Source organism: Amborella trichopoda, chromosome 4, assembly GCF_054954075.1.
Source record: "Amborella trichopoda isolate Santa Cruz 75 chromosome 4, AtrichopodaSantaCruz75HAP2 v2.0, whole genome shotgun sequence".
NCBI classification, from domain to species: domain Eukaryota; kingdom Viridiplantae; phylum Streptophyta; class Magnoliopsida; order Amborellales; family Amborellaceae; genus Amborella; species Amborella trichopoda.
The window spans coordinates 40953362-40965346 of record NC_142339.1 but is presented as its reverse complement, the minus strand read 5'-3'; the positions used below and the strand labels follow the sequence as shown (position 1 = coordinate 40965346).

General features: G+C 36.2%; 1 protein-coding gene across 1 annotated transcript; it reads right to left on the bottom strand.

Moving 5' to 3' along the window:
- Positions 1-722: 722 nt before the first annotated feature.
- LOC18425064 (cyclin-dependent kinase inhibitor 3) lies at positions 723-3256 on the bottom strand. The gene is made up of 4 exons (XM_006829652.4): positions 2100-3256; positions 1775-1827; positions 1374-1574; positions 723-1024 (listed from the first exon to the last, which is right to left on the bottom strand). Exons 1-4 carry the CDS (start codon positions 2442-2444, stop codon positions 955-957), a joined length of 669 nt encoding a protein of 222 aa, XP_006829715.1. The 5' UTR covers positions 2445-3256; the 3' UTR covers positions 723-954.
- Between the last annotated feature and the right edge of the window lie 8729 nt (positions 3257-11985).

Sequence of the window (11985 nt, the reverse complement as noted above, 5' to 3'; positions counted from 1 at the left end):
ATATTTTAAAACTATCACCAAAATTTTCAATATTAAAATCACATTTCTCAACACTATTTGAATACTATTCAATATTAAAATCACATTTCTTAACACTATTTGAACACTATTTGAAGGTGGGACTGTACAAACCGCACACAGATAATAAGTACACATGAAAAAAGAGGATAGTAACCAAATGAGGCATTGATCATTACAAGGGTGCCGCCAAAGTAAGATTCCCACGAGTCCCCAAAAGCGGCTATTCTCACACAAAACTCTGGACAAAAGCGAGGTAAAAGAGACATCAATGTTTCCCAATTACACTACCAAAATTTCATGTAGATTCCCAAATTTCACCGCAACTCCCCTAATCAAGAGTTTCTCTCACACTTAACACCCGGTCAAATAATTCTAAAAGGAAACCACTAAACAACACGTATAGATAGGCACAAGCACATCCTCGTCAGATTTTTTTTTTCGGATGGCGTGGTTTAAAGACTATTATGGACTTAACATATCCGTAGTGGTAACCCATCACAGGCATAGCATATCCGATAAAAAAACATGCAAAGACAGTCACAAATCACGCATTGTTCGTTGCAGTTCCGTTCAATAAATCTTATAACATAGTTCATAATGGGGTGAAATACTATTCAAAATCGCCTATAAACATTTTTAAGAGTTTTCCATTTTAAAAACCACTAAAAATGAGAGATTGTTAGGTAAAAAATAGATAGACCTTAAAAAAAAAACAAGGGAACTTTATTTCCACTGCCTTCCCAAAAGGGATCTCCTTCTTATGTTACAGAGAACAAAAAGAAAGGGTTTCTTTTTTCCCCGATTCTTTTACATTAACAAAAAGTTAAAAAGGTACTCTAATCCCTGTACAGCTACCACTAAAGAGAAAGAAAAGGCAAAAAAAAGAAATTAGGTTAAAAAAGACCGAATTTGTGACTTGGAAGTAATAAATTCTCACGGCTTTAACCTCACCCACTCGTATCGCCCACACAATGCCTCATCCTTCACTACATCATAATTATACCTGCAAAACAAAAGAAATAAATTTAAATAAAAACATCAAAGTTGCCCTCATCCGGTAAATTCAATTCGGCCCCTATTAGCGCAAAATACAACTCAATTGAATTAAGACTTGTTCCGACCACAAAAAAAATTCTATCTAAGCAAAACCTCAAATTTTTTTATTTTTTTTAAAATTTGATAGCAGATCTCAAATAATTGAAATAAAACCGGAATGCATGTTCCCTGGTACTTCAATTTTGTCACAAAGGCAATTAAATGGTCATTTTAGAGAGTGGACGGGCCGTGTTTGAAATATTTGGAAGATGTCGAATTTTGCGGATTTTTAGCCGAGCAAAAATGTCTTTTCTTACTTCTCAGAAAAGCGCCTCTGCTCTTCCCTCTCGACCATCGCGAAGAACTCTTCGATCTCAGCCGTCGGTGGTGATTTTCCGGAGATTTCCGATGGTTTACAGCCGCTGAAACACCTCGTAATCTGAATCTCCGCAGGAATTTCCGTTGAATCATGAGCGTCTGATTCCGCCAAGGGGTTACTGCAAGGAGTCGTCTCTCTCCTGATAAAAAATTCAAAAATAAAAAAGAGAAAACCAGCTAAAGATGAACTAATAATTCCGCAGGAGGAAGAGAAAACTAAAAAAGGAGCAATAAAATGAGAAGAAAAAAATAAGTTGGAATAAATTAATAATTAAGTAATATCGAAGGGTGGTCAAGGAAAAGAGAAGAGAGAATTAAAGAGAAACAAAAATCTTCAGACCTTTCTCTGTTATTTTCAACCATGGTGTTGTTTTCTTCCAAAGAAATCTGAGCCTGCAAAGAGGGACCCAATAATTGAATTCAGAGGGAAAACAAACAAAGGGAAGGAGCAGAAATAAATAATTCGGATGGGAAAGAATCACAGAACCTAAAACCCTAGAGACAGAGCAAATAATTCACAAGTCTTTTTCAGGTCAGAGAAAACTGAAGAATAGGAAACCTAAAAAATGAAATGGTTTCAGAGAGAGACTAAGAGAGGAAATAAAATAGCTCAGCTGATTATGGGGTCAGTGAAAATCTTAAAGAGAGAAGACCAAAACCCAAACCTGAAAATTCTGCCCTGTTTCAGCGACGACCTTGGAGGAACCAGCGCTTGAAGAGTTGGAAACCCTTTGATCCGGGCTCGAAGGGACCGCCTCCTCCACCCTACTCGAAATTACTAGTTTTTGCGGCCTCGAAGCCAATTCTCGGTGTTTCTCTCTCTCCCAAACCTTAACCAGCTTCCTATTGCGAAGCTCTAAGTAAGAGATCTGTAATTCTCCGGTGGAGCTCGAAGCCCTCGCCAGAGCAAGAGAGCGAGCCCTGGTTCGAACCCCACTCGCCACCTGAGCCAACTCCATGACCGCCACCCCACCCAATCCCCCTCTACATTTCCTCATGTACTTACCCATCTGTCTCTCCCCCTAAATCGTTCTCCCTCTCTCTAAAACTCTCTCTCTCTAAAACTCTATCCCTCTGAATTGCGGCCTGCTCCAGAAAACGTAAATTGGGTGGGCTTTTTACTTTTTATCCTCCTCAATTCAAAACCCCCTCGGATCTCTCTCTCTCTCTCTCTCTAAAACTCTCTCTCTACAGGGATTGGCTGAGAGCGGCGTTTGAGGATGGATTCCGTGGAGGTGTGGGCCTGTTACGCTGTTATGCAGTCCTCTTCATCTCTCTCTCTCTTCATGCTCATGGGTTCGGCCTTTTTGATGCTCACTCTCGCTCCCCAACGGAAACCGTTTGGGGCTCCGTTATGTGGGACTCCTAACGTCAGGGATCGAGCCGTTGCAGATGAGGCCCCGCGCTTGTCGAACCAGAACCCGACACGTGTACATGGAGAGATGACCGGCTTCGAGTGGGAGTGACCGGATGTAGCCGGTGGCTCACTTGCGGCGGGTGACCGGTCACCGTTATCGTCGCGGCATCCAGTGGGAATCCGATGCGAATATCTTGGTCTCTACTCTAATTATTATTATTTTAATATGATTCTCATTATTTTCCCTTTCTCCGTTAATTTTTTAAAAAGGGTTTCACCTTTTCTTGTTTTTTCTTTTATTTTTAGAAATCCCTTTGTTTGTTCTTACCTGTGGAACGATCAACGGCCGATATTGAGCGTTCGGTATAGTGGGGAAATCTGAAACGTCCTTGAGAAAATACTAATCATGAAATTTGAAATCCGGACTTTAGGGGGAGAAAATAATGGCGAGGTTTTGAAGTTCCTGAAATTGATGGTGTTGGCATCTTTTTAATGATTTTGTGAAAGAAAAGTGAGAGTTAGTTTGGGGTTTGTTGTTGGCGGAATCCTCCAAAGTGGAGCGCCAGAGGCGTCTCATCCCCAATTATGGTTTTCAGTGGGTTGTTTTATCAGAGGTTTCTTTGAGTCCGCCGACTCATATGGACATGTGCGGTCCCCCTCTAAAATAGGGATAGATTTTACATGTAATTTTTTTTTATTTTTTTATTTTTACAGATTCATGATCCAAGCTACCGTTTTTTAGTACAAGAAAATAAAATAAAAATTTAAAGTTAACATAAGCCAATTATAATAAAATAAGACAATTATTTTAGTAAATCAAGGATTTATTGAATCTGTTACTATTCCTAAATCTGAAAAAAGAGATTCAAATCTGGATTTTTTTTATTAAATATTATTTTAAGAACTTATTTTGCACCGGTCATTTGGATGTCCTCTTTTTTTTAGGTCATTTATTTGGGCTTAAATATATTAAATTAATAAATAACTTCATTGTTTCCAATATGAAAAAGTTTATATAAGGTTGCAAGAACCTCAAAACTCATAAAAAAAGGGTTTTTAATGTTGGAAAACCTTCTAATTGATCATTGAGATGTATGAATATGAAAAGAAAAAAAAAAAAAAAAAAGATTTTGAGTCCTAGAAATAGTGCATTTTGCAGCATATTATCTAGACCGTCCATTTTAAAGATTTTCATATGCTTATAGACCTACTTGATGTTTATCAATCTTGGAGTTTTAAATTTTATAATTAGATATAAAAATAGATTTTGAGATAATCCTTAGAATTTTTTATATCAAAACTATATGTTATGATAAAATTTGGATGTGCGCCTTAATTGGATTGTTTAAGTTGCAACCTTATAGAAACCACACCCTTTTTCTTTTAGATTACATTTGTGTTATTTCCTGATTGGTATTCATCTTTGATATTTTTTGGGTAATTTATTTGGGTTTAAGTATATTAAATTAATAAATAACATCATTCTTAAAATTTAAATAGATAATTTTTATTTTAGATTTCATGTTATATTGGAAATGGTAATCATCTCCATAATAATGGGAGGCACTAAAATAAGAGCAATAGCACGTGTACTATGCTCAATCCAGAGCATAGTTTACTTCTACTTTCGTGGTCAGAAGACTTACTTGGGAGAGTCTTTTTAATCTGAAATTTTGTGAAGCACTTGAGAATTATTATATGATTATCTAAAAAACTAGAAATTTAAGCTTTCTAATACATTTACCTTATCATCTAAATATTTGATATTTTATATTCAATCTTGAGACATTATTTTTTTAAGTGCATAAAAGAATTCATTTTTTTATTAAGGTTAATCGATCGTTGAAGAGGTTATATCCCCAAATTTGGGGTCCTAAATATAATTCTACGTGGTGCTCATCCAAGAGAGTAAATAGACATTCTACTCTCGAAAAAGTATAATATCTTTGCGCAACAAAAATATCAAGGTAACTTCATTTTACTGTGCTATCATCAAAATTGAGTAAATATAATTAATTGCATCAAAGATAATTGCGGTTAAAATCCCTGCTCATGAATAATAGGGCAGACAGCAGAGAAAGAAAGGGGGTATGGAGCACAGTCAGCGAGAGAGGGAGAGGGGAGGGGGACACTACAAACACGCAAGAGAGAGCGAGAGAGAGAGGGTGGAATTAAGATTGCGAGTTTGAGTTGGCCACACCAGTGCTCCAATTTGGTGTATGGTGTATTTGTGCTTTTTCGACCCATCCAAAATTAGGGCCGGCTAGCTTTGCTCCTAGCCCGGCCCCAGTCCCCATTGTGACAACTTACCTAGAACCGTCCCAGGCCCGGATGGCAGGACCTGGCTCAAGATTGGGCTGGGCCGGGCCAAAAAGAATAAAAAAAATAGAAGAGAAAAAAAGGGTTAGGCTAGGCTGAACCAAGCAGGTCTTGACCAGGCCCGGACCGACCCAATCTCGGGCTGTGGTTGCCTAGTCCAAGCCTGGCTTTCAAGCTACACTTTTTGGCCCGTGCCTTTGTATTTTAGAGCCGGGCTGACTGGGTCAGGCCATGAAGAATAAAAAAAATAGAAGAGAAAAAAAGGGTCAGGCTAGGCTGAACCAAGCAGGTCTTGCCCCAGGTCCGGCCCGACCCAAACTCGGGCCGTGGTTGCTCAGTCTAAGCCCAGCTCTCAAGCTACAATTTTTGGCCCATGCCCTAGTTTTTTAGAGCCGGGCTGACTGGGCCAGGTTGGACCACCCTGCCCTACCCAAAATTTGCCCAAATTCAAGATGAATGAAACAACATTTCCTCTTTTGTTCTTCCACATGTTCGATTTATTATTAATGGGTATCTTTTATATCAAAGTCCATTGCTTTCGTTTCTTCTTGCCTTGTGTGAAGCACGGCACATGCATTCACGCCTTCTACGACATGTGCACTATTTAATTTCTTATCGGTTACCTTTTTATAGATGTTTGTTGAACCCAATCATTTTCCGCGAGTCTTGAAGCTACATGAACCACTCTTTTATTTATTTGGAAAAGCTTTCCATGTTCTCCTTACAACATAGACGTTCTATCCTCTCTCTTATCTAATTGTCCATTTTTTAATGGAGAGTTAAAATTGTCCCAATCACAATATCACGTCTCTACATTATTTTATTTTAAATTTTTTTCTATAAACTATTTTCACACCAAATTTTTGACATCCATTCCTCTATTAAACACTCACTAATAAAAAATATATAAAAAAATACTTTCAATAAAATAAAGTGATCAAAATACCCCTAAGAGTTTCAAAGGGTATTTTGGTTAGTATTTTTTATTGAAAAATTATTGTTAATATTTTTTATAGGTGCGCCCCAATGAGAAGATGACACATACCAAATTTTATATTCAGAAAAATTTTATTAAAAAAAAAAAAAGCAAAATATTTTGAGATGTCAGATCTAAGATCAAACGGTGAGTGGCTCTCTTGATCAAAACTGGATGGCTGAATGGTAGGGAGAGGAACTTCTATGTTGTTGGTGGAACACAGAGAGCTTTCCCTATTTACTTTAACAGATCTGAAGAGATTACGTGTATTAATTTTTAGTAATTCAATTGTAGTTGTAGAAATCGAACTTTAGATGCAGCGTTGTTAATATCCCATTGTGATCCAAAAATAGTTTTTAAACACCTCTTTGTTTTTCCAGGCAAATACAGAAAATCAACTCGGCCAAGGTACTCGGCCTTTGGCCGAGCAGAGTAACTCGGTCGAGTCTAGCACAAGACCTTTTGCCCCTATAAATTTTTTTTTTTTAAAAAAAAATTTGCAAAAAAAAGAAGGCATATAATAAAAGTAAATTGAAACCTCAAACAACTTTGAAAGTTTAAGACAAGTTAAAAAATATAGAGAAAAAATTGATTGAAAAAATAACCAATTTACAGTTTGGGATATTTTCAAAAAATCCAACAAAGAGGTAAAATATAGATAGTGATCATGGAAAAAAAAACCAAAACAAAACTTACCAATATTTACCAAATTCGTCTAAATCATTTACAAAAGAGAGTATAAAACAATCCAGCATTTTATAAAAAAAAATTAGAAATTTTTTTATGACTGAGTCATACACCAGACTGGGGGTGAGTGGACTCGGACGAGTCACAGTATACTGTTTCCAAGAATGTATTGCAGTCTACCTAACTTCGTTGATTTCAAGAGAAAATGGAATCTATCATTTCATCTTTTGTGACCCAAAATCGATTCACAAGTGAAAATTTCAACGGGACTCCTTATCTAAAATAAGGGAATACTGCATGAGAAGCAGAAATGTCAATATAAGGTAAGGAATTGAAGAATTTGAAGTCTAAAAACAAATACTCTGCTCCAAATCGGATCAAGGAAATCAATCAATAAAGGGAAGGAGTACAATTTTCTTGGGTCTCATCGATGTAAAAAGAGGTTTAAGTGGGAATGTAGATGGAGGAAAAACATCAGTGAATGATGTGTTTGTAAAAAGAGGAAAGCATTTTCAGACTGAAATCGTGTTCTCTACAATATTTCACATGGGAAATCAATAATTCCTTTGCAATTTGGGGAAAAAGGCACAACGTGTAGGATGGTGTTGGGCCTAACAATCGCCTTTGAATTTATCTTCACTCGAACTCACTTTGTTTGATGTGGGGCATGGCCGCCCCACTTTCCATTGTGTCATGTTGCATGAAGAGCCATAGACATAAAAGGTAATAAAAAGGGGGCCAAAATTTGAGAAAAGAAAAAGTACAGCACTAGTAACCATGAAAATTTAGGTGTAGCTCTAAAATTCTTGGGAAGGGGAAAGGTGGCCCCCAAAGTGATTATGTGAGGTGGGGATTGGGTAGATTTTTATAAGCTGTGTTTAGGATTGCATGTAAAGAGACCATTTATTTATTTTGTATATGGATGCTACAATCATTCTTGTCCCTTAAATTTTAAAATAGGTGGTTGTAAGACGGTCAATGAATATATACAAAATTCCAAAAACAAAATTCACAGACTTCATGACTCACCCCAAACTATCTAGTTTGACATCTAATGAGTGGGAGACAATGATTCGACGGGGCTGCAACTTATCAAAATAAGTAAAACCTCAACTAATAACTCATCAAAAATTGGAATCCAGGCATTGAAAAATCTTTACATCGATCATCTCTACTTGAACATTATGGTTGTGAAAAAACTTATGATTTCAAACTCTAAAAAATAGTGTATATTTTAACAAATTATATAGACCGACCATTTCAAAGATCCACAGAATCTATAAGATTTTTTTAGTTTCAAATTTTATTGTCAATGTTAAAAATTGATTTGAGAGCCATCATGAAGATTTATGTGGCCGAAAGTGCTTTCCAGATAAGGATTTGAGGTGAGGCTTCATTCAGTTTTCATAGATCCTAGGCCTTATAGAAACTTCATCCAAAGTTAAATGGTCTCAACAATCTCTTAAAAAATAGTCTAATGTATCTCAATTTTATGCTTAAGTGCCACTTTTTATTTTGTCTTCTCTTTTTCATTCCTATTTTACATTTGGTTCAGACATCTATTGTTCATACCTTTTAGGATCTAAGAACCCTTTTTTATGCGGAAACATGAATCTCAAAAGTTGGATCCCACCAAGATCGTGTACTTATCCAGCTAGAAACAAATTAGGAGAGAGTATGAGCCATAATACCATAAATAAAACATAAAATACAAAACACATAGACCACAAGAACACAAAGATTTACATGGTTCACCCCAGAAGGGATACATTCACGGGCACGTCAAACTAAAATCTACTATACCAATGATAGTAATATCATGGATTTTGGGACATAGAGTTACCTCTCTAACCCTCGACAAAAACTAGTTGAGGAAACCATTTTAAATTTGTTCTCCTGACCTGCACCACTTGTTGATCTCTTATCTCTATTCCACAACTAAACCACTGTCTAGGAAGAGACACATCTCTATTCCACAGCTAAACCGCTGTTCAGGAATAAACCTTTGAGAGCAACCGATGCTTTCTCTCACTAAAATAGGAAACCACAAAAAATCTTTATGGAAACCGCTTCTTTACAAAAAAACCAGCCTCTCAATCTACAAGAGGCATATCCATGATGTTTATCTCTATAAAAAGCTCTCTTCTCTATAAGGGGAGGCATTGTCTCTCATGTACGGGAGACCCCTGCTTCTCTCTCTATCTAAAGGAAGCCACATTTCCCATATGGCGACCCAGATAGGGCACACATAGTCTTTCATCTTTCATTCCACATATATAAGGTTAGGATGCCACATTAAATAAAAAACTTTCAATAGATGTTACATATATCTCAAAACCAAGAGATACCCCAAGAGTCATACTCTTTTTAGATTTCTATTTTCTTTAGGAAACTTGTCAGTATCAATCCTAGTCCCATGAAATATGGGGTTTCTTTATGTGAGTGACTTTGGATATCGCTATATCCAGGTCCTTTATGCTTGAGTCGAAGAGCAGTTAGAGTTGAAGAGCAGTTCAGACATTTGACATCACCCTTTTTTTGTCATTAGGCCTGTTTGACATTAATGTTCAAACCATGCATTCATTTTTTAAAAAAATTGATTTATTTATTTTGTATTGAAGAGCAGTTCAACCATTGGATGTCCAAAGTGGTCTTTCCACTCAAAACAAAAGACCTTGGTTTGGGCATAGGAGAGGTGTTGGCTTGAGATCGATAGAGAGAGAGAGGGGGAGAACTGCACGAAAGGTATTAATTGAATTTAAATATAAAAAGAAAAATAAAATGAATAAAATGTAGTTTTTGCCAAAGGTTTTACTAATGATACCTATATCAGTACCCCTCAAGATAGGAAGAATTCATATAACTTGAGAAAGTAAGAATGGAACCCAAGTCATTGACCCAAGGCAGCTCGCAACGTTTAACCATGAAAGGCCTTCGTCCACAGCTATCCTTCTCTTGCGAGCTTTTTTGTTTTAGTTTTATGAATGGACCAATTCAGCTATCCTATGTTGCTGAAAATAATTGAGAAGTGGTTATGTTCAGATATACAATGTCCAATCCCTACCAATTATCTTTTATTACGAGTGAAAAGGTGGATGTCTGAACTCTGAACTAGAGGTAATCTGGATGTAACAAATGTATGAATAAGTGGGTGAAATAGACAATATGGATGACCTTTTTTAAATATATAAAAACATATATGAGAGAGTCTCTTTAAGATATCCCACATAACATGATTGTGTATGTTATGCTTTTATGAGAACAATACACTTCCTCATTTGAATTTTGAGTTTATGGAGACTTAGAACTCACATTTCCAAAGTTGGATGGTTTCCATTTAATCTTGCGGCAGTATTTTTTTCAAGCTCATAGAGAAAGCAATTTTATTTTTTTTGTTTTTGTTTTTTTTATTTAGTATAGCATATGTCTTAAGAAGGTTATATCCCCAAATTTTAGAGTTGTAAAAATACTCCTTGACTGGGTTTTGCACGAGGGAGTAAATGAACAATATGCCCCCTTAGGAGCATGAAATCTTGTGACATAATCATTTGAGGGGAGTTGTTTTAAGTATCATTTGACCATGTTCTAAGTAAGGGCAAGCTTTCTATGCTTCTCCTCCAACATAAAACTTATATACTTCCCGTTATCCAACAGTTCATTCTGAATAGAAGGCCAAGATTGCTCCAATCACAATTTCATGTCTCTACACTATTTTATTTTAAATTTCTTTTCTACAAACTATTATAACACTGAATTTTCTACGTCCAATCCTCTATTAAACTTGCACTAGCAAAAAATATAAAACAATTATTTTTAATAAAATAAAATGACTAAAATACTCTTGAAAGTTTCAAGGAGTATTTGGTCGTTATATTTTATCGAAAAATTATTTTTAATATTGTTTATAGGTGCGCCCCAATGAGAAGATGACACGTACCAAATTTCATATTCATACTATTTGTATAAATAAAATAAAATAAAATACTTTGAGACGTCGGATTTAAGATTGAATGGCGAGTGGCTCTCTTGATCAAAATTGGACAATTGGGATGGTAGGGGAAGCATAGATCTTCTATGCTGTAGAAGAAGTATAGAAACCTTTCCCTTTAATGAAATGGGAGCCCTTAACAAATGAGATTTATTTCAATGAACTAGGTGGAGAAACTTCCAAGCAATTTATAAATGATGATATGTGATCACTTAATGGGACATAGCTGAACAAGAGAGGCTTTTAACCTTTTCCTTGAATTAGAAAAAATATAAAAAATTCCCTCCCAGTATCATCATCATCAACCTTATAGGAATAGTGGGAAGATGCAGTACTGATAGAGACTTCTAATTTGAAAAGAAAAAATTCCAGAAGGATCGATTGACAAGGCTTTTCAAAACGTATTGGACTAGAAGTACTGCCTCGGGACCATCCACAAAAATATATTCAGTGTCTTTTTAATGTTGTTAGACAACGCATATCCATAATATATATGCATCAGAATATAGAAATTTAATCAGAGGATTGAAATCCATCACACATCAGAATGCCTAGTTATTGAGATGTCCATTCATACTTTGGCCCTACAACGTGACGAACTTTGCTAAAAGCCTTATTTGGTGAGAAGTACACACATGGATTATATTACCAGCCAGGCCTAAACTTTGGAGCCTAAGGGATTGTCTTTCCTCTTACAATCTTTATCAAATCCAAACCAAAATATGGTATCAAGATGACCTGTATATAATCCCAAATAGAAAAATAATCTAAATAAGGGGTTTACAGTTCTTGAGTTTTTTTTTTTTTTGGGTAAGTAGTGGGGGAGATGGCCCTTACCCGTTTTTCATTAAATAGTAATAAAGAAAAGTATAGCTCATAAACTTACAACCCTACAATAGGGCATTTGCGAAGCATCATGAAGTAAAATGAGGGAAATACAATCCAGCGGTCCAGAGCACCAAATGGTGGCATCAGAAAAAACCGTGGTTTTTATAGCGAGAGTGTCGGCTACCATATTGGCCTCATGATAGATATGTATGATGAGCCGCTCACGTCCAATGTCCGTGTCTGCAGTTGGCAGCAACAATGTGAAGATGCCATGGGGCTCTGCATCTATCTCGAATGAAATTGATGAGTAGAGATGAGTCATTTTCAATTTCTAGAGGAAAGCAATCTAATTCGATGGTGAGATCCACTTCAGCTTGCAAAGTATGAAACATGGAA

Bases quoted from the DNA above. Each gene is read 5' to 3' on its own strand.
- LOC18425064 (XM_006829652.4), bottom strand. From the start codon at position 2,444: ATGGGTAAGTACATGAGGAAATGTAGAGGGGGATTGGGTGGGGTGGCG. The intron at 1,575-1,774 runs GTCTGAAGATTT...ATTTTTTATCAG, and splicing joins GTTGAAAATAACAGAGAAAG to GAGAGAGACGACTCCTTGCA. The intron at 1,025-1,373 runs GTAAGAAAAGAC...TTTGTTTTGCAG, and splicing joins CAGAGGCGCTTTTCTGAGAA to GTATAATTATGATGTAGTGA.